The 26445-nt window shown below is 42.6% G+C and overlaps 1 protein-coding gene across 1 annotated transcript; it reads left to right on the plus strand.

Moving 5' to 3' along the window:
- The first annotated feature begins 1982 nt into the window (after window positions 1-1982).
- Window positions 1983-25258, plus strand: trappc6b (trafficking protein particle complex subunit 6B). Its single transcript, XM_033027164.1, has 6 exons — window positions 1983-2344; window positions 13313-13380; window positions 15679-15796; window positions 19990-20073; window positions 23009-23102; window positions 24038-25258. The coding sequence occupies exons 1-6, from the start codon at window positions 2249-2251 to the stop codon at window positions 24067-24069; spliced, it is 492 nt and encodes a 163-aa protein (XP_032883055.1). The 5' UTR covers window positions 1983-2248; the 3' UTR covers window positions 24070-25258.
- The last annotated feature ends 1187 nt before the right edge of the window (window positions 25259-26445 follow it).

The following is a 26445-nucleotide window of genomic DNA, read 5'->3' on the forward strand; positions in this document are numbered from 1 at the left end:
GAGGTGCTACATCTTGGCAGGACAAATCAAAATAGGACGTACATGGTAAATGGTAGGGAATTGAAGAATGCAGGTGAACAGAGGGATCTGGGAATAACTGTGCACAGTTCCCTGAAAGTGGAATCTCATGTAGATAGGGTGGTAAAGAAAGTTTTTGGTGTGCTGGCCTTTATAAATCAGAGCATTGAGTATAGAAGTTGGGATGTAATGTTAAAATTGTACAAGGCATTGGTGAAGCCAATTCTGGAGTATGGGGTACAATTTTGGTCGCCTAATTATAGGAAGGATGTCAACAAAATAGAGAGAGTACAGAGGAGATTTACTAGAATGTTGCCTGGGTTTCAGCAACTAAGTTACAGAGAAAGGTTGAACAAGTTAGGGCTTTATTCTTTGGAGCGCAGAAGGTTAAGGGGGGACTTGATAGAGGTCTTTAAAATGATGAGAGGGATAGACAGAGTTGACGTGGATAAGCTTTTCCCACTGAGAGTAGGGAAGATTCAAACAAGGGGACATGACTTGAGAATTAAGGGACAGAAGTTTAGGGGTAACATGAGGGGGAACTTCTTTACTCAGAGAGTGGTGGCTGTGTGGAATGAGCTTCCAGTGAAGGTGGTGGAGGCAGGTTCGTTTTTATCATTTAAAAATAAATTGGATTGTTATATGGACGGGAAAGGAATGGAGGGTTATGGTCTGAGCGCAGGTATATGGGACTAGGGGAGAATACGTGTTCGGCACGGACTAGAAGGGTCGAGATGGCCTGTTTCCGTGCTGTAATTGTTATATGGTTATATGGTTATATGATATCTGGAGAACAATTCAACGGTAAAAATGATGACAACTTGATTATTTAATATTGTTGATATTACAACATTATTAATATTGTATGCTGATATTGGACCCCTTTCAGAAAAAATACAAAACATTTCGGGAATGGACCGTTGATTTTCTGTCCCAACCCACTGAGCTCCTTACTTTCCCTCTAACATGCTCCTTTTCATCTCCAGCCTGTGTCCGCTGATAAGCAGATACCGGTGAGGGGGTATTTGGCATATCAGACCCCAGGCTTTATCACGCCCATCTCTTTTCTAGCTTTCATGCCCTACTACAATTAGTGTGAAGAAGGATTGCAACCCAAAATGTCACTTATCCATGTCCTCCAGGGATTCTGCATGCATTACCTCAGCATTTTGTGCTTTTCTTTGTAAGGCAGTATTTGCAGTTCCTTGTGTCTACAAAAAAAATTAACAGTCCTTCTCTGTAAGTGGATAAATTGTCAAGAACAGTTGTAGAGAATAATCTTAAAAATTAAGATTTTTACAGATCATACAAATTAAGATCATGCAGAAGATTTCTTATTAGTCAGCCCCATAAAGTATGACTTTCTGCCACTGCAGTATTTTGCATATGTGATTATCAATGCCGAATTTTTTCATGTTCCTGTCTGTTGGGATTATTCATGGGGGTTTTGAAAATCCATGTTCTGAATTTTTTAAATAAACTGGTTTTCTCTTTTTCCAACTTCTGATGAAAGGTCATAGACTGACAATGTCGAGAGGAAATGCTGGGGTTACTTGAAGTTAGAGATATTTCGCTTGGTCAGCTTATAACCCATTGGTATGAGTATTGATTTCCCTAACTTCAAATAACCTTGGCATTCCCTCTCCCTCTACCCCCCCCCCCCCCACCTCCACCCCACCCAAATCGCACCAGCTTCTTGTTTTCACCCAACAAACAGCTAACAATGGCCTGTTTCCTTTATCATCGTTACTTTTTTTGCATATATATTTGATTCATTGTTTTTTTTATCTCTCCACGTCACCGTCTATATCTCTCGTTTCCCTTAGTCTGAAGAAGGGTCTCGACCCGAAACGTTACCCATTCTTTCTCTCCAGAGATGCTGTCTGTCCCGCTGAGTTACTCCAGCTTTTTGTGTCTATGTTCGGTTTAAACCAGCATCTGCCGTTCCTTCCTACACTGCAGTTCCTTCCCCATCTCACTGAGTTCCTTGCAACTCCTCCTCCACCGTGGTCCCGTTCGGCCGGCGGACGTGACGGCGATGGTGGGCCGGGCGTTGTGATGGTAACCGGCCAGGCGGGGCCTGCAGTGCCAGGGCTGTCAGTTGCTGCCGGCGGCTCGCCGTGTGGGCTCGGGGGCCTCACCCTGTCTAAGATCTTTGCTCCCTGCTGCTGCTGTTCCGGCCCGGTAACACTCCCTTGGCTTGGTCAGACCTCACTCACCGCTCGGAAGAATGAACAAGCAAGAGATGGCGGACGAGGCTCTCTTCCAGCTATTGCACACCGAGATGGTTTCCTACGTGTACAAGTGGGCGGAACAGGGAGAGATGGTGAGGAAGTGGGGAGGGGAGTAGTGTGGGGTATGGGGAGAGGGGTTGCGGGGTACGGGGAGAGGGGCTGGCATATTGGGAGGGTTTGGGGGAAGTGGGGTAGCGAGGATGGTGTGTCGACGTTGTGATGGGTTGGTGTGGGGTATGGGGAGGGGGTTTGGGAGGGGAGAGTTGGGAGAGGTTAGGTAGATTGGGAGGGTTTGGGGGACGTGGGGTGGCGGGGATGGTGTAAAGTGTGATGGGTGGGTGTGGGGCAAGGGGAGGGGAGGGGGAGAGATGGGAGAGGCTGGATGCATTGGGAGGTTTCGGGGGCAATGGGGATGGCGTGGGTGTTCTGATGGGGTGAGGGGATGGGGGTGTGGAGAGGGGGAGGTGCAGCAGCATCAAAGATCTGCCCTCACACGAGGAGTCTTAGTATTAGGCATCAAACATATTCCAAAGCTGTACTCCTTTGCTATGGTCTAAATTGCTCTGCAGAGTCCAGCCACAGTTAGGTTTAAAACATAGTGCTGGAGGAACTCAGCAGTTCAGGGGAGGGAAGGGACAGACGTTCTGGTTCAGACTGAAGTCAAGGTTCTTGGCTTGAAACACCCTTTGTCCATTTCCTCCTCAGATGCTGCCTGACCCATTGAATTCCTCCAGCACTGTGTGTCTTGCTCAAGATTCCAGCATACACAGTTCCTTGTTTTTCAATGCAGGTTTACTTTCTCTTCTTGCATCCAGGATTGACAACTTGCAATTTTGATAACCAAATGGTAAATAAGTGCTAGACAATATTGGGCAAGTGTAGGCACCTACAACAAAAATTGCAGAGTGACTTTAAAAAATGCAGCAGGACTGCAAGCAAGATGAATATAACTGGCTTGTTGTCAAAGCTAGTAATTACAAAGTCAGCAGACCTATTTGTTTTGGGAGAATGAGACAATGTTTTTGTTTGGAAAAAACAACAGAACTTTTATAATTGTGATTTATTGTGGCCCCTGGTGTTGTTGTCATTCCTTAGTTGCCAGCTATCATATTAAAAGAAGATTAGAGAGGAGTGTCCCTTGGTAACGTTGGCTTGGGGAAAGACCCACTTTTGCACCCTGACTGGAGGAGGAGCATTAAAACTGGGAGTGGTTCTACTCCTCTGATGACTGTGTCTTGCCTGTCGGGTGGACAGATTCTCTGACATTTTCTTAATTTTGCTTGCTTTCTGAATATTGCTAACCTGGGCACGCGTATGCCAATTCCTCTGTGTGATCCTCCCTTCCATTGCTGTAGTTGTCTCTGTGCTATCGCTGTCTCTCTCCTTTATGATCTGACAAGAGGAATGGTTAAATTTAGCAGTAAGTGTGCAAAGGGATTGAGTGTTAGCACTCGCCACTAATGATTTGTTGGAGGCTCAATAGTGTGGTATTACAATTTCTGCAAAATCACAATTTAGTTGAGGTTTTAATTACATACTGTCAGCACTTGCTGTCACTGCACATGCATGTTCTTCATTGAGCTAATCCCAGTGAATACTGGTGACACGTAAAGAGCTGCCATCGTCCAAGACTTTTCCAATCTTTGGTGCATTGCTGCACCTCTATCAAAATGTCATGCAATTACAGAGCTAAACTGTAAAACAAATGGGGAAACTGTCAGCCTATGGTAATTATATTGCAGAACCATAGTCATGAAATTCACCTTCAATGCATGAGCACAGCCATCGGTCAATTGAGGAAATTGACATTTGAAGATCGAGAGATTAGATATGGCACAAAACTCATTATGTACAGGGCTGCCTTGATCTCTAGGTTTCAGATTCCTACGCTATATAGCAAGATCCTCGTGGCATTGGGAAGATACCACTGGTGCTACAAAATCCACAATTCACTGGAAGGATAGGGATCTATTGTTGATGCCCTCTTCCAGGCCAAAATCCCCAATCCCGAGGCCCTCTGTTGACCACCTGAGGTCAACTCTGTTGACATGCTGTGTTGCCTGTACCTGACACAAGGCTTGTGAGCCAGGCACTCTGTCTAACTTCTGTCATGGGAAGAGATTACCATTAGCAGAGCGCTTCATGCTTCTTGGCATAAATATTACTAATGATCTGTCATGGACCAACCACATTAAAGCGATAGCCAACTGTAAATGACCCAGTCATTCTCACAAACATGGTACAACAGACTTTATTAAAAGACACATAGTACACTACAGCATGTTGCTTCAGCTGTGTAGCGGCAAATAGACTAACAGCACAAGGAGGGTTACGATAATATGAACCCTGTTGTAGGCGGAGCTTCTAATATTAAAGCACTACAATTGGTTAGTGTGGAGTAACCAATCTACATCTTTCCTTGTAGAAATATAAGTGAAGCACATCTAAATGCAGATGGTCTATAAGAATAAACGCATTAATATGTAATGACTGGGTAATGCAGTACCCGAAACGCTAATGACGCATACAGGGACGTATAGATGGTTTAAACAAAATCCCCATACCTAAGGGGTGGCCTACAATCCCAACCCGCGTGTGTGCGGTATAGATCCACTTCTCCTCCCTTCAACAGGGAAGCAATCGGTAAAGTAACCGGGGACCCATGTGGGGACAGTGCCAGAGTCCCGTGGGGTGAACACAGCCAAGCCGGCGAGTGGGCCGCCGAACATTGTGGTGAGGGCGTGGGGGGCATGGCCAGCAGCTGATCTGCAGCAGCAGAACGCGAGGGAAGAGACAGTCCGATAGTAGAAGGGTACATCAGTCACGTGGGTTCTGGATACGAGACCGCAGGATGTGGTTCCTTCACAAGAAGGAGATGTTGACGGTTGAGTCTGTAGATGCCGCCGTCGGCGCTCACTGGATATGAGCGCGGCACCTTGGCAGGGCTGTGGATGTGACCCAAACGGCCATAGCACTTGTCAGTCTGAAGGCGAACAACTTGCCCACTAGAGAGAGGTTTAAGTGGTTTGCTGGACTTGTCGAAAGATCGCTTCAGTTGGCGTTGTTTCTGGACAACAGGAGGTGAACGGACCTGTGGCTGCAGCAGCTGCTGGGGCACAGGCAGAGCAACATGGGTCTGCCGAGACATCAGGCGTTGGGCTGAAGACCCCAGTATCGGGTCATGGGTGATGTTCCTTAAGTTAAGCAAGTCCAAGAATACATCAGATTTAGCAAGGTGTGAGCGCTCCATTAATTGTTTGGCGCTACGGACCGCCCGTTCTGCGAGTCTGTTGGACTGTGGAAATTCGGGACCGCTGGTAACATGGCGAAAATCCCACCATTGAGCAAAGTTTTTGAAACTGACTAGTGAACTGCCTGTCGTTGTCAGATAGGAGACGTGCAGGGGCACTGTGCACAGAGATGTGGCGTGACAGCTTTTGGATGATTGTGTCGGATGTGATGTTTTGGAGTAGGTTAATTTTGAACCAGCCTGAATAAGAGTCAACAAGAGCCAGATAGTGTTTTCCACGCTACTCGAATATGTCGGTGGCAACCGTGGACCACGGCAGAAGAGGAACAGGGTGCGAGAGCAAGGATTGTTTCTGCTGGTGTGGCAGACAGCGCATTCTTCGACTTTTTCGCGTATATATTCGATCATACCAGGCCGGTAAACCATGCTCTTAGCTCGTTGTAAGGTTGCTTCCACACTGGGGTGGCCCCTGTGGACGGCATCGAAGTACTTATCCTGAAGAACAGCTGGGATGACTGATTTGTGACCCTTGATTATGACCCCATCCTGTAACACCAGTTCGTCGCGAACCAGGTAGTTTGGGCGAATCGCAAGTGAGGTACTATGTTGTTTATCCGGCCAGCCATGCCGGATGACTGAGTACAGTAGTTGTAGAGTTTCATCTGCAGCCTTGTGCTCTGCCAGGCTGCTTAGGCATTCGGTAGGTATGTACGACACCATCATGAATGTGAACTGGCCTTGTTCTGATGGCTGTTCGCAGGTTTTGCATGGGGCAATTGACTAACACACTGCTGGCAGGGCAGCCGTCTTTTTAGAGGGTTGAGCTTAAGATGGATGTCTTCGGCACGATCTAGTACTTTTTTCAAATTGGCATCATGTTCAGCCGCGTTGCGTCCGGAAACGAGAATATAATCGACAATGATGCCGCACGGGTACCCCGCAAATAGTTGTTCCATTGTGCGTTGGAAAACCTCACGAGCAGAGATGATGCCAAAGGGCATCCGCAGAAATTTATAGCGGCCAAAGGGGGTGCCGAACGTGGTGAGATTGGACGAGTCAGGGTCCAGCGGGATCTGCCAAAACGAACTGTTAGCATCCAGAACAGAGAACAAGCATGCACTGCCTATCTGAGCAGCAACTTCCTCTAATGTACGCATCGGGTAGTGTGGGCGTCTGATCGCTGTGTTTAGGTCCCTGGGGTTGATGCAGATTCAGATTTCTTCCTTGTTCTTCTTTGTTGCTACCACCATGGTGGAAACCCGGTCAGACGGGTCAGTGACTGTAACAATGACACCCAGAGACACCATCCGCTGGAGCTCATTGTGTACTCTGTCGCGCATAGCATGCAAAATATGGTGTGGTGCTCGGACCACAGGTAAGACATTTGGATCAATGGTGATGTTGTATTTGATGGGCAGCTTTCCAAGCTTGTCGTCAAATAGTTCTTTGTATTGTGAAAGTATCTGCTGAGTGGAGCCCTCAGTGGGAGAAATTTGATGAACTGCAGGCCCAAATGTAACCAGTCCTAGATCCTGGCATGCGTTAATGCCAAGCAGAGTTGCAGAATTTCCACGGACAATGGAAAAACTTCAGATTGTGAGCTTGTGACTCCAGGCGGCAATTCAGTTCAGTTTCTCCAAATGGGAGCAGTTCCCCTCCCCCGTAGGCTTGCAGAGTGGCCAAAGTGTTTGCAATTCGTTCGGCATTACGGATTTGTTTAAATTCAGATAAAGACATGACATTGCATTTGGCACCAGTGTCGATCTTTGCAACGGTGATGTTACTGTTAACGAGGAGAGAAACTTCAGGGTCAAGTTGCTTGTTAGTGGAAGCAATCAGTGAGTTGATGTTAGGACTGTTATCTTCATGCTCTGGAGCTGAACAGAAGATGGCGCTTCCAGATCCTGGTATTCGTTATCAGTAGTTTCATGTTTTAACAGGTGCACAGATTGCCTTGGGAACGAACAAGCTAAGCGTGAACGACAGCATTTCATGAAGTGATTCATCTTCTTACAATAGTGGCAACTTTTTCCGAAAGCAATGCAGGATTCGCGACCTGGAGCGTGGGAGCCATCACAGTTAGAGCACCGTTCGATAGATCTCTGAGGCTCTCGAGGTGGTGTGTGGGGTTGTGGACGCCGGTTACAATAGGAGGTGTCGGTAGCAATGACACTGTACAAGGAATGTGGCCCAAAGCACAAAGACTTTGTGTGAGAAACAGTAAGTTCAGCAATTCTGCAAGCATGCTCAGCTCGGGCCAAGGTCAGTTCAGTATCGTGGAGCAGTTTGTCTCGTACCTTATCACTAAGCAGACCTCCTACCAGTTTGTTGCGGATGAGATCCTCACATAAATCCCCAAAACGGCAGCGTGCAGCCATGTGTTTCAGCTCACTAATGACATTTTCAACAGGTTCTCCTTGCTGTTGGTAGCGGGCAAAAAACTTAGCACGTTCAAGTATGGAGTTGGCACGAAGGTCACACAGCTGTCTGAACATAGCGAGTAGGACTGCAGGGTCATCAATAGTTTCAGCAGGTACCACAATCTGGTTGTTGTGATCCAAAACTGCAGGCGCATAGTTGAAACGCTCATCACGCTTCATTGCTTCAGGGCCAGCGACATTGAGCAGTATAGAAGCATGCATATCTGGTGCAGCGTTGCGATGAGCAGCACGAATGTAATGGTTGTAGTCACGCTCAAAATTGCGCCAACGTTCAGCGATGTCCGAGTCAAAGATCAGAGGGTCTGGACGGCGAAGCGAGCTGGCCATGGCAGCGATAGTGAATAGAAAGAACAAAACTCAGAAGACAAAATAAAAACCGATATACTTAAACACGGAGTCATGTTTGGAGGCGTGAGTTAGAATCCCGCCTGGCACCATGTAAATGACCCTGTCATTCTCGCAAACATGGTACAACAGACTTTATTAAAATACACTTACAGTACACTACAGCATGTTGCTTCAGCTGTGTAGCGGCAATTAGACTAACAGCACAAGCTGGGTTACGATGATATGAACCCTGTAGTAGGCGGAGCTTCTAATAATAAAGCACTACAATTAGTTAGTGTGGAGTAACCAATCTACACCAACAAGTTATGCCAATGCCCCTACTTCCTCAGGAACTGATGGAATTCAGCATAACCCCAATGACTCTTACAACATCTACAGATACTCCATAGAAAGCTTGCTGTTGGGATGCATCACAGCTTGATTTGGGCTATGCTTTATTCAAGGCACAAGAAATTACAGAGATATGGATGTTGCCCAGTCCATCACAAGCGAGACTCCCCACGATTGAGTACATTTTGGAGCATGCAAATGTGAAGTACATGGTGCATGCAAATTTATCATAATTTTGTGTGTGCGTTTCATCGATTTTTGCTTATCAAATACTTGTTAAGGAACTTTCAATGCCCCCTACCTGATGATTTAAATAGTTAATGGCTGATCTGTTCCAAAGATTGATCTGTTCTTTAATTATGAAACTGCCTTGGTTCAGTAGCCCTGAAATAGCGTGTAACAATGCTAATTATCACATGAGCCTGAAGAAGGGTCCGAACTACAAATGTCGCCTATCGCTTCCTTCCACTGATGCTCCCTGACCCTCCGAGTTGCTCCAGCACTTTGTGTTTACTCAAGATTGCAGCATAAACAGTTCCTTGTGTCTCAATGTCCGAATGGTAATTGTAAATTTTGCATTCAGCAGAAGTAGGTGTTTAAATTTACATTTGTGGCTAATTTCTTCTCTCATCCCAACTACATTTTGATTTATTGTGGTACAGAAGGGCCGAAGTAACACTCAAGGTTGCAGAAACATGAGAAAGCATGAAAAAGGGATAACACTAATGAATTCTACTGAGGAAGATGCAAGATAATTTTGGTTGCTAATGGCAAGATTATGCCATTAGTATGCCAAGATCATGCCATTAGTAACGTGGCGAGAATGTGTCACTCATTATCGTTTGGGTTCAGACAGAGGGTATTTAGCTGACATGGATGAATTTTGATACATTCTAACACTAATGTATTTAAAAATACAAAGAAACTTGACAAAATTTGTACGATAGAGGTGGATACTCTAATATTTAGAAGTGCTTGTGCTACCAGATGGAGCATTGATATTTTCCAATGTAGAGGTCAAGCCACAGCTGTGCAACTCATAGCTACTGGAGGAACAGTGAGGACAGGAAGGAAATTCACTATTGTGTCAGGTTGTAATACAGGAAGAGCAAAAGAGAACGAACAAAATAAAAACAAAAGCTGAATGTAGTTAAAGAACTTAACAGTCGAATGCCATAATAATTTGCTATTGGTGTAGCGGCAGATTATTATATCGTTCAAGAGATTACTCCCTCTAGCCACTAAAGAGACTACATGGCTTTAGGAGAATGTTGTAATACGCATGTGAGCTCTCCGAGACTTTCAGAGCTTCTCGACAGATAAATCTTCATAACAGTCTTTTGATTAACAGTTTCTTTATTGTTGAAGAAAAACGATAAGATATACATCCGACCTTCTTCTTTGACTCGTACACTTTAATCTTCGTCAAACTCCAGCATATCGCTTTAAACGTTAGAAAACTCCTCGTGTCTCGGTTAAACTTCACATGGTCGAAGGGTATTCCTTCCCCATGTAACTCCGAGCTAAACTAAATCTAAGCTTCTGCACAAGAAACACAGCACCAAACAAGCCCTTGATTACGTAATAAATCCCACCCACATAATTACGGGCAGACTAAAATTTAAAGACAAATGCCATAATTAATGACACACAAAATAAGCCAAAAAGGCCACTACAATTGGGATATTGCAAATGAAAGGAGAATTTTACATTTATTTGACAGCCTGCACAGCAGAAGATGCCAGCAACCTGCCTGGAATTCAAGAGAGTAGGGGGCAGAAGTTAGTGAAGTGGCTATTACTAAACAGAATTTGCTTGGGAAGCTGAAAGGTCTGAAGGTGGATAAGTCACCTGGAACAGATGAAAGAGGTGGCTTTAAAGATTGTGGAGGCATTAATGGTGATCTTTAATGAATCACTAGTGTCTGGAATGGTTCCAAAGGATTGGAAAATTCCTCATGCAATTCAGCTGTTCAGTTTGTGTTAAATTTTATTGTGTATTGTATGTTCTTTTTAAGGTTATCGCTGCTGGCAAATTCATTTCACTGGACCTTCGGGTGTATGTGACAAATAAAATTGACTTTGAAGGGAGCGAAGCAAAAGAGGGAAAACTGAGGCCTGTTAGCCTGACTTCAGTGGTTGGTAACATTTTAATGTAGAATACAGTGTAGGAAAGTGTGCATTCGTGCACTTTGGTAGGAATAAAGGCGTAGACTTTTCTAAATGGTAAGAGGATTCAGAAATCGGAGGTGCAAAGGGACTTGGGAGTGCTGGTACAGGGTTCCCAAAAGGATAATTTGCAAGTTGAATCGGTTGTAAGGAAGGCAAATGTAGTGTTCGCATTTATTTCGAGAGGACTTGAATATACAAACAGAGATGTAATCCTAAAGCTTTATAAAGCACTGGTCAGACTGCATTTGGAGTATTGTGAGTAGTTTTGGGCTCCATATCTGAGGAAGGATGTGCTGGCGTTGGAGAGGATCCAGAGGAGGTTTACGGGGACGATTGGGTTAATATATGGTGACAGCACTGCGCCTATACTCGCTGGAATTTAAAAGGAAACTTGCCATATAATGAAAGGCCTGGATGGAGTGGATGTGGAGAGGATGTTTCAACTAGTGGGAGAGTTTAGGACCAGAGGGCTTAGCCTCAGAATGAAAGGATGTACCATTAGAAAGGAGATAAGGAGGAAGATCTTAAGTCACAGGGTAGTGAATCTGGAATTCATTGCCACAGGTGACTGTGGAGGCCAAATCATTGGGTATTTTTAAGACGGTGATTGACAAATTCTTGATTAGGAAGTGTGTGAAGGGTTATGGGGAGAAGGCAGGAGAATGGGAATGAGAGGAGAGGGAAAGACAGATCAGCCATGAATGAATGGCCTAATTTTGCTCCTATGAAATGAAAAAAAAATGTGATCGTGTTCTTAGCTTGTGATTGTGGTTTACTAATTGAACTATATGCCATTAAACATGGAGCTAAATTAAAGCAATTAAATATTTAACGGTGTAAGTAATCGAAGACTGTCTTGGCATTGTTCAGTTTTTGGAATTTCGTGTTGGAAAAATTCAGGATGAAAATGGATGGCAATTTGATTTGTTTGATTTGAATGCTGCAGAGTTGGACCACTTGGGAGTGAACTTCACATTCATCCATGGTTTCCATTTGGGTAATGCACGTATCGGCAGTGAAGATTAGTTTATCTTGATATCATGTTCGGCACAGACATTGTGGGCTGAAGGGCCAGTTCCTTTTCTACTTTTCTGTTTTGTGTCCAGTGTACTGTACTTATACCTTCTGTATGTGATATTCTGTAGATGACAATAGACAATAGGTGCAGGAGTAGGCCATTCGGCCCTTTGAGCCAGCACCGGCATTCAATGTAATCATGGCTGATCATCCCCAATCAGTACCCCGTTCCTGCCTTCTCCCCATATCCCCTGACTCCGCAATTTTTAGGAGCCCTATCTAGCTCTCTCTTGAAAGCATCCAGAGAACCTGCCTCCACCGCCCTCTGAGGCAGAGAATTCCACAGACTCACCACTCTCTGTGAGAAAAAGTGTTTCTCCGTTCTAAATGGCTTACTCCTTATTCTTAAACTGTGGCCCCTGGTTCTGGACTCCCCCAACATCGGGAACATGTTTCCTGCCTCTAGCGTGTCCAAACCCTTAACAATCTTATATGTTTCAATGAGATACCCTCTCATCCTTCTAAACTCCAGAGTGTACAAGCCCAGCCGCTCCATTCTCTCAGCATATGACAGTCCCGCCATCCCGGGAATTAACCTTATAAACCTACGCTGCACTCCCTCAATAGCAAGAATGTCCTTCCTCAAATTAGGGGACCAAAACTGCACACAATACTCCAGGTGTGGTCTCACTAGGGCTCTGTATAACTGCAGAAGGACCTCTTTGCTCCTATATTTGATTCCTCTTGTTATAAAGGCCAACACGCCATTCGCTTTCTTCACTGCCTGCTATACCTGCATACCCCAGCAATTTTGTGTACCTTCGATATTCCAGCATCTGCAGTTCCTTTTTGACCCAGCAATTTTGTGTACCTTCGATATTCCAGCATCTGCAGTTCCTTTTTGATGAAGAAGAGTTTCGGCCCGAAACGTCGCCTATTTCCTTCGCTCCATAGATGCTGCTGCACCCGCTGAGTTTCCCCAGCAAATTTGTGTACCTTCGATATTCCAGCATCTGCAGTTCCTTTTTGAATACTTACTTTCATAGACTGATGTACAAGGACCCCCAGTTCACGTTGTACATCCCCTTTTCCCAACTTGACGCCATTTAGATAGTAATCTGCCTTCCTGTTTATGCTACCAAAGTGGATAACCTCACATTTGTCCGCATTAAACCTTCATCTACCATGCATCTACCCACTCCCCCAATTTGTCCAAGTCACCCTGCATTCTCATAGCATCCTCCTCACAGTTCACACACTCTGTGTGTGTTTGTACTTGTGTCTCTGAGTTACTAGTTCAGTAAAAGGAACAATTGCTTTTAGTTTTGCATTAAGAAGAATGTATAATCAGTAAGTTAGTTTCTCGATTATATTAAGTTTCAACTTTTTCTTAAGATATCTATGTTAACAATGGAAATGCCACAAGTACACACATTCTTCCAGGTGTATTGTTAGTGCTTAGCAATTACCCACTTGTTAATTTTTTTCTCCCCTTTTTTTTAGGAAAGTGGAAGATATGTCACTAAACTGGAAAACATGGGATTCAGAGTTGGACAAGGACTAATAGAGAGGTAATAAGCAACTGCATTTTCTAAATAAACTAGACTAAGTGGGACCCGTTGGGTCCCAGCATCAACGGGAGGGCTGGTCCCCCACCGCAATATTCCACCTCTCCACCAATTCCAATATTGGTGGCCAGTGGCCAGTGGGGGGAGGGGGTGCTTTCTGGAGCACTTGTATGGGTGTTGTGGGCTGAAGGGAATGGTTTCCAGAGGGCTGGTATGGACATTGTGGGCCGAATGGATTCTTGGGCTGGGAGCTCAGTCACTCAAGCCTGTTGTGCTGGCAGCTCACTCACTCATGGTGGGCTGGCAATTGACTCACGGCTATTCCTTGAAATTCCATTTCAAGCAGGGTGCAAGGCCACCAAATTCAAGTGCAGTGTCATACCATTTCAAGCAGGGTGCAAGGCCACTAAAGACAGCGAGTCATGACCTCTCCCTCCTCCATCTTGCAGAGACTGAGCCACGCCCACACTTCTGGGTTTATAGTCCCTACCCAACCTTCCACCAGAAGGGACGTGGCTTTCATGGAGTGATTGACAGGGGAGAGAATCTCAACATTTTTTAAACACTAATAACTCTTTTATTTTTCATCAATGGGAAAAATCCTCGGCACCTGATGAGCGGAGGGGGATTCTGAGTAAGATGGCCAAAAATCACAGCCATACGTGGTAGCTTTTTTTTTCTAAAATCTATATAAAGTGCAAACAGGAAGTGGTCAAGATTAGACTTTTAATTATATAGAAGACAAGGCAACTTTAATTAGACAAGGCAACTTTAATTAGGCAACACAGCTATAGCATTTCCAAACCAAAGTCAACACAGCTTTAGCATTTCAAACCAAAGGCAACACAGCTTTAGCATTTCCAAACCAAAGGCAACACAGCTTTAGCATTTCCAAACCAAAGGCAACACAGCTTTAGCATTTCCAAACTATATTTTCAAACCACATAAAGGGCACTGACAGGTCAGTAAAACCACTCACAGTTTAGTAGACACCTGTTCAGTGTTATTCACAGCTCAGACTGAGAGACGTGACCCTCTCGCTCCCCCCATCTTGCAGAGGCATTCAACACTTCCGGTTTTTATAGTCTCTCCGGAAGGGGCGTGGCCTTCAGGAGAGAGAATCTCAACATTTTTTAAACACTAATAACTCTTTTATTTTTCATCGATGGGAAAAATCCTCTTATTCTGCGCAGCGGAGGGGGACTCTGAGTAAGATGGCCAAAAATCACAGCCGTAAGTGGCAGCGTTTAAAAAAAAATCAATATACAGAACAACAGGAAGTGGTCAACATCAGACTTATAGTAATATAGATATAAAATAAGGTCAGCAAATGTGGCTGCCCACAATACAAGAATCCAGAGGGCAAATTTCCATCAGTGGGCTTTGCTTGTATGTTAAAGAAAGGTTCAAAGTTGCAACTCCTTACTATGGTCACTCACAGGAGAGAAGCATGCTGTTTACTTTGCCGCATTGGGCAGAGTTTTGTTGGGAATGAAAGGCCATTTTTGTCAACAGTTAAATATCTAATCGACTGAAAATTATATGTGATAGAAAAATACAAGTTACCTTTAATTCCTTAATTATTTTTGAAAACTCTTCCATTTCTTTTAAACATATGCCATTCTCACTGCTTGAGGAATATATACATAGTTTGTCCATGAAGCATTAATTCATTGTTTGGTACTGAAATATAACTTCCTCTGGCAGTTTTAAAACCAATTATTATCAATTTAATCTTTTGTCTAAATGAGTTGCAGATTTTTGCTTTCTGGATCATTGTGTTTTTTCTCTCGGCTTATTTACTTGCTATAGTCCTTTAAGTAGGTTGTGGCTTTCAGTTTTGCTCATGACCCAGATCTCCATTGATATCAAGTTTTGTTTTGGAGACTAAAGTAATCCCTTGCCATAATTGCAAGTGTTGACTGTCCAACTACCATGCTATAGGTGGCTCCACACTCCTTTCTTCCCCTTCCATCTACACATAATTAGAAGACTGTGAGCACCCATGTCATGTAGGATTAATGCCAAAAGCAAGATCTTTCATTTCACTTGAGCCAGAGTTATGCATGGAGTCATGCTAAATCTTCATATAACTAGGACTTTATTTTTAATCTTGAAATATTTTTAAATGAAAATCCTATAAATGTTACTGCACTTTCAATTAAATATTTATGGAATGATACTCCTTGCCATGCAACATATTGGTTGGACTAGTCTATTGCCACTAGCCTTTTAAAGCTGGGTTATTGATAATGTTTAACAAACAGTTAGTTATTCATATTATGGCTGGTTTGATCACAGGTTTACTAAAGATACAGCACGATTCAAAGATGAATTGGATGTTATGAAATTCATTTGTAAAGACTTCTGGACAAGTGTATTTAAAAAACAGATTGATAATCTTCGGACCAACCATCAGGTATGTTGTTCAGATGTATTTAAAATGCAGTTTGTTTAAATTAACCTGAATTCTGCTGGCATAAATAGTTATTATTGCCTCAAGTTAAGAAATAGTAACATGTATAAGTGCACCTATTGTGGTGATATCGAACTTGCTAAAACTAAACAAAATGTAGTTATTTTTAAAATTAGACTTTAAGAGGTATGAAAATGATCAGACAATAAATATCTGAAAAGATACTGGGAAAGATTATTGAAAAGTGGCTATTGCCACTGACTTTTTAAAGCTGGGTTATTGATAATGTTTAACAAAACAGACACTTTCAAAAGAGAGCTAGATAGGGCGCTTAAAGAGCCCTATAAAGAGTCAGGGGATGTGGGGAGAAGGCAGGAACTGGTTGGGGATGATCTGCCATGATCACATTGAATGGCGGTGCTGGCTCGAAGGGCCGAATGGCCTACTCCTGCATCTATTGTCTATTGTCTAAATAGAAGACTTTTTTTCAGAACTGATGCCAATAAAATAGATTACGTGGCCTCAGAGGGGCAGTAAAATTCTACAGACTGAATTTTACTGAGTGCAGCCAATTGCCGCATTCAGTGTTCACAGTAGTTCCATTGTCCTGATCACTTAGTCCAGATCTTTTATACAGATGGCTAAGGCTGGGAATACCAACGGGTTTATGCTGCATGGTAATTGAGCAAAATTTATACAGTGAAAGTTGTATGCTTTATTGCTTTATGATCTTAATGCCAATGTGAGAAGAATGTAAATTTCCTCAATTGTTTAGAAAAGTTGATTGGATTCAGGAAGTACAAACTGAATTATTTTATGTGACCGTGAAAATGAAATGATCTATTGTCAGTAAATCCATACAAGCACAAGTCATCCATGTACAACCAATGCCCAATTTAATGCAATGCGATCCTCATGTAAATGTAATAGTTCCCTTGTGTGCTTATTCCAATCCTTTCTATTTTATAAATTTCAAAAAGATTTACTGTACGCTCCAAGTAATTTCCACCATGTTTTTTAAATCTCATTTTAATCCCATTTAAATTAATACTTTCAACGCCTATCTGTTTTTTTCAGGCCTCCTTTAAGCTCATGATTTTCAGTAAGGAAACAAATTATGTAGAAATTCTCTCCCACATAGTTTAAAGGCAGCAGTCCCAATGGATGAAACTCAAAGATAATTTCGTATCATATGATTTATTAGAAATGATGTGAAAGGAAAAGACTCTTAATAGTATGCAAATTTCAATAATAATAGATGATAGATCACTTAAATGACCAGAAAGCTAACCAGTGTCAGTCAGAATGGACAGCAGGACAAATGGGACTGTTTTATCTTTCCATACTGGACAGCTGCCATCGCAAACTGTTATAAGCATACACTGCTCTCCATAATGTTTGGGACAAAGATCCATCATTTATTTATTTGCCTCTGTACTCCACAATTTGAGATTTGTAATTGAAAAAATCACGTGTGGTTAAAGTGCACATTGTCAGATTTTAATAAAGGCTATTTTTATAAATTTTGGTTTCACCATGTCGAAATTACAGCCGTGTTTATACATAGTCCCACCATTTCAGGGCACCATAATGTTCGGGACTCAGCAATGAAAGTAGTCATGTTTAGTATTTTGTTTCATATCCTCTGCATGCAATGACTGATTGAAGTCTGTGATTCATGAACATCACCAGTTGTTGGGTGTCTTTCTCTGGTGATGCTCTGCCAGGCCTGTATTGCAGTTATCTTTAGCCTATGCTTGTTTTAGGGGCTAGTCCCGTTCAGTTTTCTTTTCAGCAAATAAAATGCATGCTCAATTGGGTTCAGATGGGGTGATTGACTTGGCCAATCAAGAATTAACCAGTTTTTAGCTTTGAAAAACTCCTTTGTTGCTTTAGCAGTATGCTTGGGATCATGGTCTACTATAGAATGAACCGCCGGCCAATGAGTTTTGAGGCATTTGTTTGAACTTAACAGATAGGATGTGTCTATCTACTTCAGAATTCATTATGTTACTACCATCAGCAGTTGTATCATCAATGAAGATAAGTGAGCCAGTACCTTCAGCAGCCTTACATGCCCAGGCCATAACACCCCACCACCGTGTTTCACAGATGAGGTGGTCTGCTTTGGATCTTGGGTCGTTCCTTCTCTCCTCCATACTTTGCTCTTGCTATCACTCTGATATAAGTTAATATTTGTCTCATCTGTCCACAAGACCTTTTCCAGATCTGTGGTTGCTCTTTTAAGTACTTCTTGGCACACTGTAACCTGGCCATCCTATTTTTGCAGCTAACCAGTGGTTTGCATCTTGCAGTGTAGTCTCTGTATTTCTGTTCATGAAGTCTTCTGCAGACAGTGGTCATTGACAAATCCACACCTGACCCCTGAAGAGTGTTTCTGATCTGATGGACAGGTGTTTGTTTTTTTTTCTTTATTATAGAGAAAATTATTCTGTCATCAGCTGTGGAGGTCCCTCATTTCAGAGCACCATAATGTTTGGGACACATAGTATAACAATGATCAAGTGTTCTCTCCCCGCTGGTGGGGCAGGTAACGTGATGTCGATATTTGGGAAGCTCTCGGCTGAGGTTAGCCTTGTTAAAATCCCCCAAACCTTTGACCATGGAGTCTGGGCAGTCACTCTCTACTCTCATTACGTGGACAGCGAGTTGTGTTTGCGCCTCACCTACGCAGGCTTGGGGGAGGGGGGGGGATGTAAACTCCAGCGAGAATAAAAGAGGTAAATACCCTCGGAGAATGAAAGGGTTTGCAATTTATAAAAAAAGATTCCAGATGAGAACAGAAGTTAGACAGTACCGTGATGTCGCTGCACCAGCCCTAGTTAGTATAGAAGTATATTCCACCGCCTCTTGATTTCCCCGCTGCCACCGTTTCGCAGTCCGCTCTGTGTAGTTGAAGGTCAGCCAGTTGCAGCTCATTGTCTGGGGTCGACTCACACAGCCAGGACTCGGTGAAGCACAGTGCAGTGGCTCGAGAGACGTCTTTGTTTGTTTGGCACAGGAGTTTCAGTTCGTCCACTTTGTTGTTGAGAGAACGTAGATTTGCATGGATTACCGGTGTGCGTAATCCTCGTCGTCGGAGTCGGGCGAGTGCTCCAGAAAGCTTCCCCCGGGTCCTCCTCCATCTCAAGATCTTGAACACCAACCACAGCCCCGCCGACAAGTATGTTCAAATAATCCAGCGAGTGAGAGAAATTCGGAACAATGTATATCTGAAGTTAATGAGTACCTCTCTCATGAAAGTGATCTTTGTGGGATTTTCACAGACGACACAAACGAACAAACACAGGCTAAACGGCAAGGAGCCGTACATCGTGGCCGCAATGGTCGGCACCAGTCACATAGGTGTCACATGGACTGTTTTATGCCTACCAGCACCTTTTTGTCTAAAAAAACAATGGTAAATCCAAGGGACCTGCTATAAATCTAGGATTACTTGAGTGGATACCAACACAATTATTATGTTAGAGAAGCAAGAAACTGCAGGTGCTGGAATATAGTGCTGGAGGAGCTCAGCAGGTCAGGCAGCATCTGTGGAAGTAATGGACAGATTACATTTTGGGTCGGATGTCATCCTCAGATTATTGTGACATTGTTCTATTGCTGGGATCCATATAGAGTTCAACAGCATAGCCATTGACAGGGATTTCCAGGTTACATCAGGAATTTTTCTCTGATCCTTTGCCATTCAACCTGGGCTTTTTCACCTGAATGGCAATTTCCACCCTAGAGTTTAGGTGACGGAAAAGGTAAGTTTAAGCAGTTTGTATTTTGCTAGTGCTTGTCTACTAACATGCTTTGCTGGCCCTCTGCATCCATCCTAGGTAGATGTGAGCAACTGAGGCAAGTCTGAGCAGTGGGCTGAATCAAGCTCAATTTAACTCACCAATTAATTTTGTTTTTGGTAATCAAAGGGAGATTGGTGGAAGGGAGAATTTCCTGCTTTTAAAATAACGCGAAGAAATTTGTACAAATTATCTGAAGAGGCAGAAGTAATCTAATTCTATATTTCCACCAAATATTGTCATCGATTATAATGCAGCGCTCTTATGGAACTGAAGAGTTACCATAGCTTAATGTTAAATCCTTAATGAAAAAATAACATTGAAATCGGTTAAACAATTGACTTTTCAGTGCTTTTAACATTTTTAACTGTTGTCATATTAACCCTACAGGGCATTTATGTGCTTCAAGACAACAAGTTCCGCCTCTTGACTCAGATGTCTGCAGGAAAGCAATACCTGGAACATGCACCCAAGGTATATTTTGGTTGCACACACCTTTGTTCTTTAGGTTACATGTTTTCTTTTGGATCTTGGTCTTTGCCTGCCTTTAAAGCTATTTTCCCCATGACGTTTCAAATTCAAGAATTAACCTTGTGTTAATTAGCAACTAGATGTCTTGGTCATTATCATCAATCAACCTTGGTGTGTTCTCTAAAGTTTCCTAACGGGAGATAATTACGATGGACCTTGGGGTAGGCCAGATGCAGTGGACTCTCTGTACTCTGTTTGGGTTGACTTTGAGCTGCTGAGAAGAACTCTCTTTGCAGGTTCCTTGCGATCTTTAACATTTGAGTTTCCTTGTGGCAGCTTATTTACAGCACTTGTTTTGGGGAGAGGTCGAAGGAGAAAACAGCTAATTACTTTGTGGTCGTTCCAACTATTTTTGGTACCTACCATGCTCTGGATCTTTGATGGTACTTTGCTTGAAACATGATGGAATCTATGTTGAAAGGGGGTATTGCCATGAAAGATTGTTGCTTGTCTCTTTGCTAAATCGGTATGTTAATTATAGCAAGACTCTGCTCTGTTATGGTTTGCTTCCTCTATTTTCTCTGAGCCATTCACGCACGTTTCTTTGGAGTGCAGCATCTGGCGTTGTCCAGGGAGGAGGGTGGAATATCAATTTGTCTGACTGGAATGTGGAACAGAGTTCTTTCTGGGGCAGATGAGAAGAAAACCAAACAATTGTTCATTTCCTCTCCCAATTAAATATGCAGTTTGTTTTTTGAGTTACTAGTGCAATCATTTTGAGTTGTATGTGGCTCGGATGGTAGTATTCCCAAAGGTTGTGGATTCAAATCCTACTCCAAAGTTGAGAACCAAAATCTAAACTAGCCTTTTAAATAAGTGCCTGAGCGATTGCTGACAATGAGATACAAGTCTGAGGCTCCTTTTGTTCTCTCAATCGGGTGATACAAGCTTAATGGCACCATTCAAAGAAGAGGAATGGAGTTATCCATGAAGTCTTGGCCAAAATGTATTGCTCGAGTTGCATTACAAAAAAACATATTAACTATTCATTTATCACAGATCTTTTTATGGGATCTTGCAGGGTATGAATTGGCTAAAGTGTTTCCTGTACTGTATCATTGACCACATTTCAAAAGTACTTTGAGATGCTCTAAAAGCTACGTGAAATATTTCCAGTGTACAGAGAGCAAAGAGATTTTTTTAGTTTATATTAGAGATATAATGTGGAAACATGCCCTTCAGCCCACTGAGTCCGTGCAGACCAGCGATCCGTTACACTAGCACTCTCCTACACACTAAGGACTATTTACAATCTTTAATGAAGCCAAATTAACCTACAAACCTGTATGTCTTTGGAGTGCGGGAGGAAACCAGAGCACCCGAGGAAAACCCACGTGGTTACGGGGTGAACGTACAAACATTGTACAGTCAAAACCTATAGTCACGATTGAACCCGGGGTCTCTGGCAACAACCTTACCGCTACGCCACCTTGCCGCCCTGAATTAAAAATAATCTTTGACAGGTGGATCGGGCTGTGCACTATAAGCAGGTCTCCTTTATTAGATCCCGTGAGAACTCCCTTAATGGCCTTTGGGTCCCCACGATCAATGAAGGCTTAATTTAGTTACTCTGGAGGGGGAGTTGGGGGGTGTATTTGTTCAGCATTCTCTGACCCAGGTGAGCACAAGAAGTTAATAATAAGAGTAGGTAGCCATTCAAGCTTGTCCCACCATTTAATGATCATGAAGAAAAGACAAAGTGCTGGAGGAAACATGGATTGGTATGTTTTGGTTCGGGACCTTTCAATGGACTGAAGCTACCTTGACCCAAAATGTCACCTTGATTCTGAAGAACGGTCTTGACCCGAAACATCACCTACTGTATCCTGGTTCTCCAGAGATGCTGTCTGACCTGCTGAGTTTCTCCAGCACTTTGTTTCTTTTTTTGTAAACCAACATCTGCAGCCCTAGTTTCTACATTTAATGATCATGGCTGTGCTCGCCTCAACTCTTCAGGTGAGCGTGCTATAAGGTAAAGCGAGTTGAGTTGAAAACCCCACAGATGTTTGACTCGATCGTCTACATTTTTAATGCTAATTTACAGCTTGTTGCTTTCATAGAAACATAGAAAACAGGTGCAGGTGTAGGTCATTTGGCCCTTCAAGCTAGCACCGCCATTCAGTACGATCATGGCTGCTGATCCAAAATCAGTACCCTGTTCCTGCTTTCTGCCCATATCCCTTGATTAAGTTACCCTAAGAGCTATAATCTAACTCTCTGTTGAATACATCCAGTGAATTGGCCTCCACTGCCTTCTGTGGCAGAGAATTCCACAGATTCACAACTCTCTGGGTGAAAAGGTTTTTCCTCATCTCAGTCCTAAATGGCCTACCCCTTATTCTTAAACTGTGACTCCCCCAACATCGGGAACATTTTTCCTGCATGCAGCCTGTCAAATCCCTTAAGAAATTTATATGTTTCGCTAAGATCCCCTCTCATCCTTCTAAATTCCAGTAAATATAAACCCAGTCGATCCATTCTTTCATCATATGTCAGTCCCACCATCCGGGAATTAACCTGTTGAACCTGTGCTGCACTCCCTCAATAGCATGAATGTCCTTCCTCAAAGTAGGAGACCAAAACTGCACACAAAAGTCCAGGTGTGATCTTACCAGGGCCCTGTACAACTGCAGTAGGACCCCCTTGCTCCTATACTCAAATCCCCTCGCTATGAAGGTCAACATGCCATTTGCTTTCTTCACTGCCTGCTGTACCTGCATGCTTACTTTCACAATCATCCTTGATTTGTGTCCTTTTGTAGAACATGGACCTGAATTTAAAGTCCGCGGTGTGCACGTCTTTGAACCATATTAATTATAGGTTTAACTTTTTATTTTAGCACAACAGAAGTTAATAAAATCCCTTTTTTAATTTTCAGTATTTGGCATTTACGTGTGGGCTGGTTAGAGGTGCCTTATCGAACTTGGGAATTAAAAGTATTGTGACAGTGGAAGTTACTACAATGCCAGCATGTAAGTTGTTATTGTTTTTTGATGTTTTGGTAGCATTAACTGAAGAATTTAAGCTTTTATTTCAGTGAATCCCATATTTGTGTTTCTGTGGCAGGCTGTTTGTAGATAGCTCTCAGATGTTAATGTTTTTTGTATGCAAGGCTAAACAGCTGAGAGTATTAACTACAGATTATAGTTACTTTGTAGTGGCATCTAGTGGTGGCTTGAGGCAATGCGAACCCTTGCTATTGGCTGGCGCTGTCGCGTGATCACAGGTGTGTTTTTCACGGGTTTTTGGTTCCTCAGTTAGTTGAGCTCCACCTGTGTAGCAGGAGCTTCAAGATATTTGGCTGATCCAGCACGCGGTTGTATTATACACTTTGTTTGTCATTTCAAATAAAGAAACTTATTTTACTCAACTGGCTCGTCTCGCCAAAGTGGTGACCCCGACGTGTGCCACTTTGGCGAGACGAGCCGGTTGAGTAAAATAAGTTTCTTTATTTAAAACGACAAACAAAGTGTATAACACAACCGCGTGCTGGGTCAGCCAAATATCTTGAAGCTCCTGCTACACAGGTGGAGCTTGACTAACTGAGGAACCAAAAACCTGTGAAAAACACACCCGCGATCACGTGACGGCGGCAGCCAACAGCGAGGGTGGTTTCAAGCCACCACTAGGTGTCGCTACAACTTCCTGTATTGAAGTCAGCAGAACCAACTCTCCCATATTTAGCATTAACAACCAAAGAAGGATCCCTTTCTCTTTGCCCCCCCCCCCCCCCCCCCCAACCTTTGTTCCCCACCTCCCAGTTAAAATACGAATGTTGTGACTTTTGTTTGCTTATAAATTGCACTATTACTTTTGAAGCTACCAAACTGCTTGATATTTATTTTTTTGGAAAGTTAATGAGTTACTTTAAAAAAAACCTAGCTTTAACATTATCTTTCTTTTGCAGGCAAATTCCAAGTAATGATCCAAAAGATGTAGAAGTTATTTTCACAGGCACCGTTACTGTTGGGAAACAGGATTATTTAAACTAGGAAAGTGTTATCTCATATTCTGTAAAACAGCATTATGATGTATTTTGTTTACATGTCTTTTTAGCTATGTATATAAGTTTTGACATTTGACTTTACTAATAAATACATGTGACTATCATGCCAACTGGCAGAATAAAAAAATCTACTTCAAATTAGGGCAAAGGAATTTGACTCCTGGTCAGGTATTGTAAGTGTTATTATGGATAAAGTGTAGTACTTTTCTGTTCAACTGATTACAGGAGCATTGTATTTTAAACTCCAATTTTGATCGATATTTGCTGAAATTCTGGTTGAAATGTTGGAAACATGCAAGTACTCTGTCTGAGTTCTAGAAGACGCTTGAATATTTAAATGTAATTGCTGCTTATGTCCATAGTACTTTTTGTTTTTGTGACTACTTCAGCATCAGTTGCAGGTTTAACCGTAAAGACAGCGGGGTATTTTTTGCAAAAAAAGTGGAATGGTCTATAGGTTCATCTCATTGTAAGGTGTGTAGAAAGAAATATGTGGGTAACAAATGAATCCATGCAACTTGTGCAGAGAGACTATGTATTGAGCTTAATATGATTTATTTGTAGTTTGTTAATCTAAAACATGGCCAGTTCCAGTATTATTGTATTTTTCCCATAAAGATTTATATTCAACAGGAATTAGATGTTTAACTGAACTAGGAATGTTAGAGAAAAGATCAAAATTGACCAGAATAAATTGAGATCCAAAAACTGGGTAGTTAAAGGAAAACATTGGGGTCACCCATTGTAATTACTTGCTGCTCATACCTGCATTGGAACATGTGACCATGCCATTAAAATCCTAGCTGATTTGTGATCTGATTCTACGACCATGTCTTTGTTCTGTCTCCATTAATAACTTTTGATGAACTAAGCTGCCGACTCAAATACCTGCCCATTATCCCTACTGCTTGCTGCTATTGAGCCAACTACTAAAACCTCACAGCTGTTGGCTGGAGACTTGTACACGACTCGCTGCTGCTGAGCCTGTACAACCTGATTACCTTGTTATACTCTCATTTTGTAATGATTCTAACCTCAGTTTTTTTTTCACCTTTTAATTGTTCATCTTCAATCCAAATTTATAAAATGTTCTTTGCTTGGATAAGGAACAGTTATTTAGGTCACATTCTACTCTGCCCTTCTTCCCCACTGTTATTCATTTAAAATGCTTTGCATCATAGTTTTCCCTTTCCCTTCATTTCTAAAGCATTATTATTCCATGCTTCTATTGTTTGTTTTTCACATTTACATCAACTCTTACATTTGACTCTGTTACCCCATTTACTAGTTTAAATTCCTTGAGTACTTTAAATTATTTTGGCACAGTGGCGCAGCTGGTAGGAGCTGCTGCCTCCCAGTGCCAGAGACCTGATTCAATTCTGCGGTCTATGTGGACTTGCACATTCTCCCTGTGACCATATGGGTTTGCCCAAAGATATGCAGTTTGATGGTTAATTGTTCTCCGCCAATTGCCCCTGGTATGTATGGAGTGGATGACAATGTAGGATAAAGGTAGAACTAGTTTGAATGGGTGATTGATGGTTGGCATGGACGGTGGGCCAAAAGGCCTGTTTCCATGCTGTATCTCTGAACATTCCAGGTAAAGACTATCCCAACAATTGCATGTTGTTGCCAGTGTCCCTTCAAATTGAAGCCCCTCACAGCTATATTCCTGTCTGTTCAACAATACAATACAATACAATACTAGATAATTTCCTCTCTATATGTAGGAAATTATCTAGAGGTTACCCGTGACGTCTTGTTTTGCTCCAACCAGGATTCCTTTCCTACATTTTAAAAAATGTAGACCATAGCATTTGGATCATTCTCAATTTCCAGTACCCTTTCATGCTAGTTCAAGATGCACTTCACCCTACTACCAGTTACACAACATACCATGTGCCATTCTGGCTCGAGATACAAACCAGACACACAAATGCTGGAGCAATTCAGCGGGTCAGGCAGCATCTCTGGAGCACATGTATAGGTGATATTTGGGGTTGGGAAGGGTGGGAAGCTAGCATGATTTAGGGATGCTAAGTTCCTCAATTACAAAATCAGATTATATTATTTATTACTCTCTTTCCCAGTCTTGTTTCATGCTCCAAATTGTCATGGTCGGCATTCCGTTTATCCTTGAGTTCGAATCTATATTTGAGTGACAATATCTTTTTGGATCAGATCAGTATTACACATCTTTGTTATCCATCTTATTTATTAATGTGATTGCGTTGTGATCTTGCACATAAGGAGCAACATGGGCCTGGAGCAAACTGGCTACTCTTTACTCTACTTGCACTCTTGTTCTA

Source organism: Amblyraja radiata, chromosome 9, assembly GCF_010909765.2.
Source record: "Amblyraja radiata isolate CabotCenter1 chromosome 9, sAmbRad1.1.pri, whole genome shotgun sequence".
Classification (NCBI taxonomy): domain Eukaryota; kingdom Metazoa; phylum Chordata; class Chondrichthyes; order Rajiformes; family Rajidae; genus Amblyraja; species Amblyraja radiata.

Coding starts and splice junctions, on each gene's coding strand:
- trappc6b (XM_033027164.1), top strand. CDS start 2,249: ATGAACAAGCAAGAGATGGCGGACGAGGCTCTCTTCCAGCTATTGCAC. Junction 15,797..19,989: donor ATCTTCGGACCAACCATCAG/GTATGTTGTTCA, acceptor TTAACCCTACAG/GGCATTTATGTGCTTCAAGA. Junction 23,103..24,037: donor AGTTACTACAATGCCAGCAT/GTAAGTTGTTAT, acceptor TTTCTTTTGCAG/GCAAATTCCAAGTAATGATC.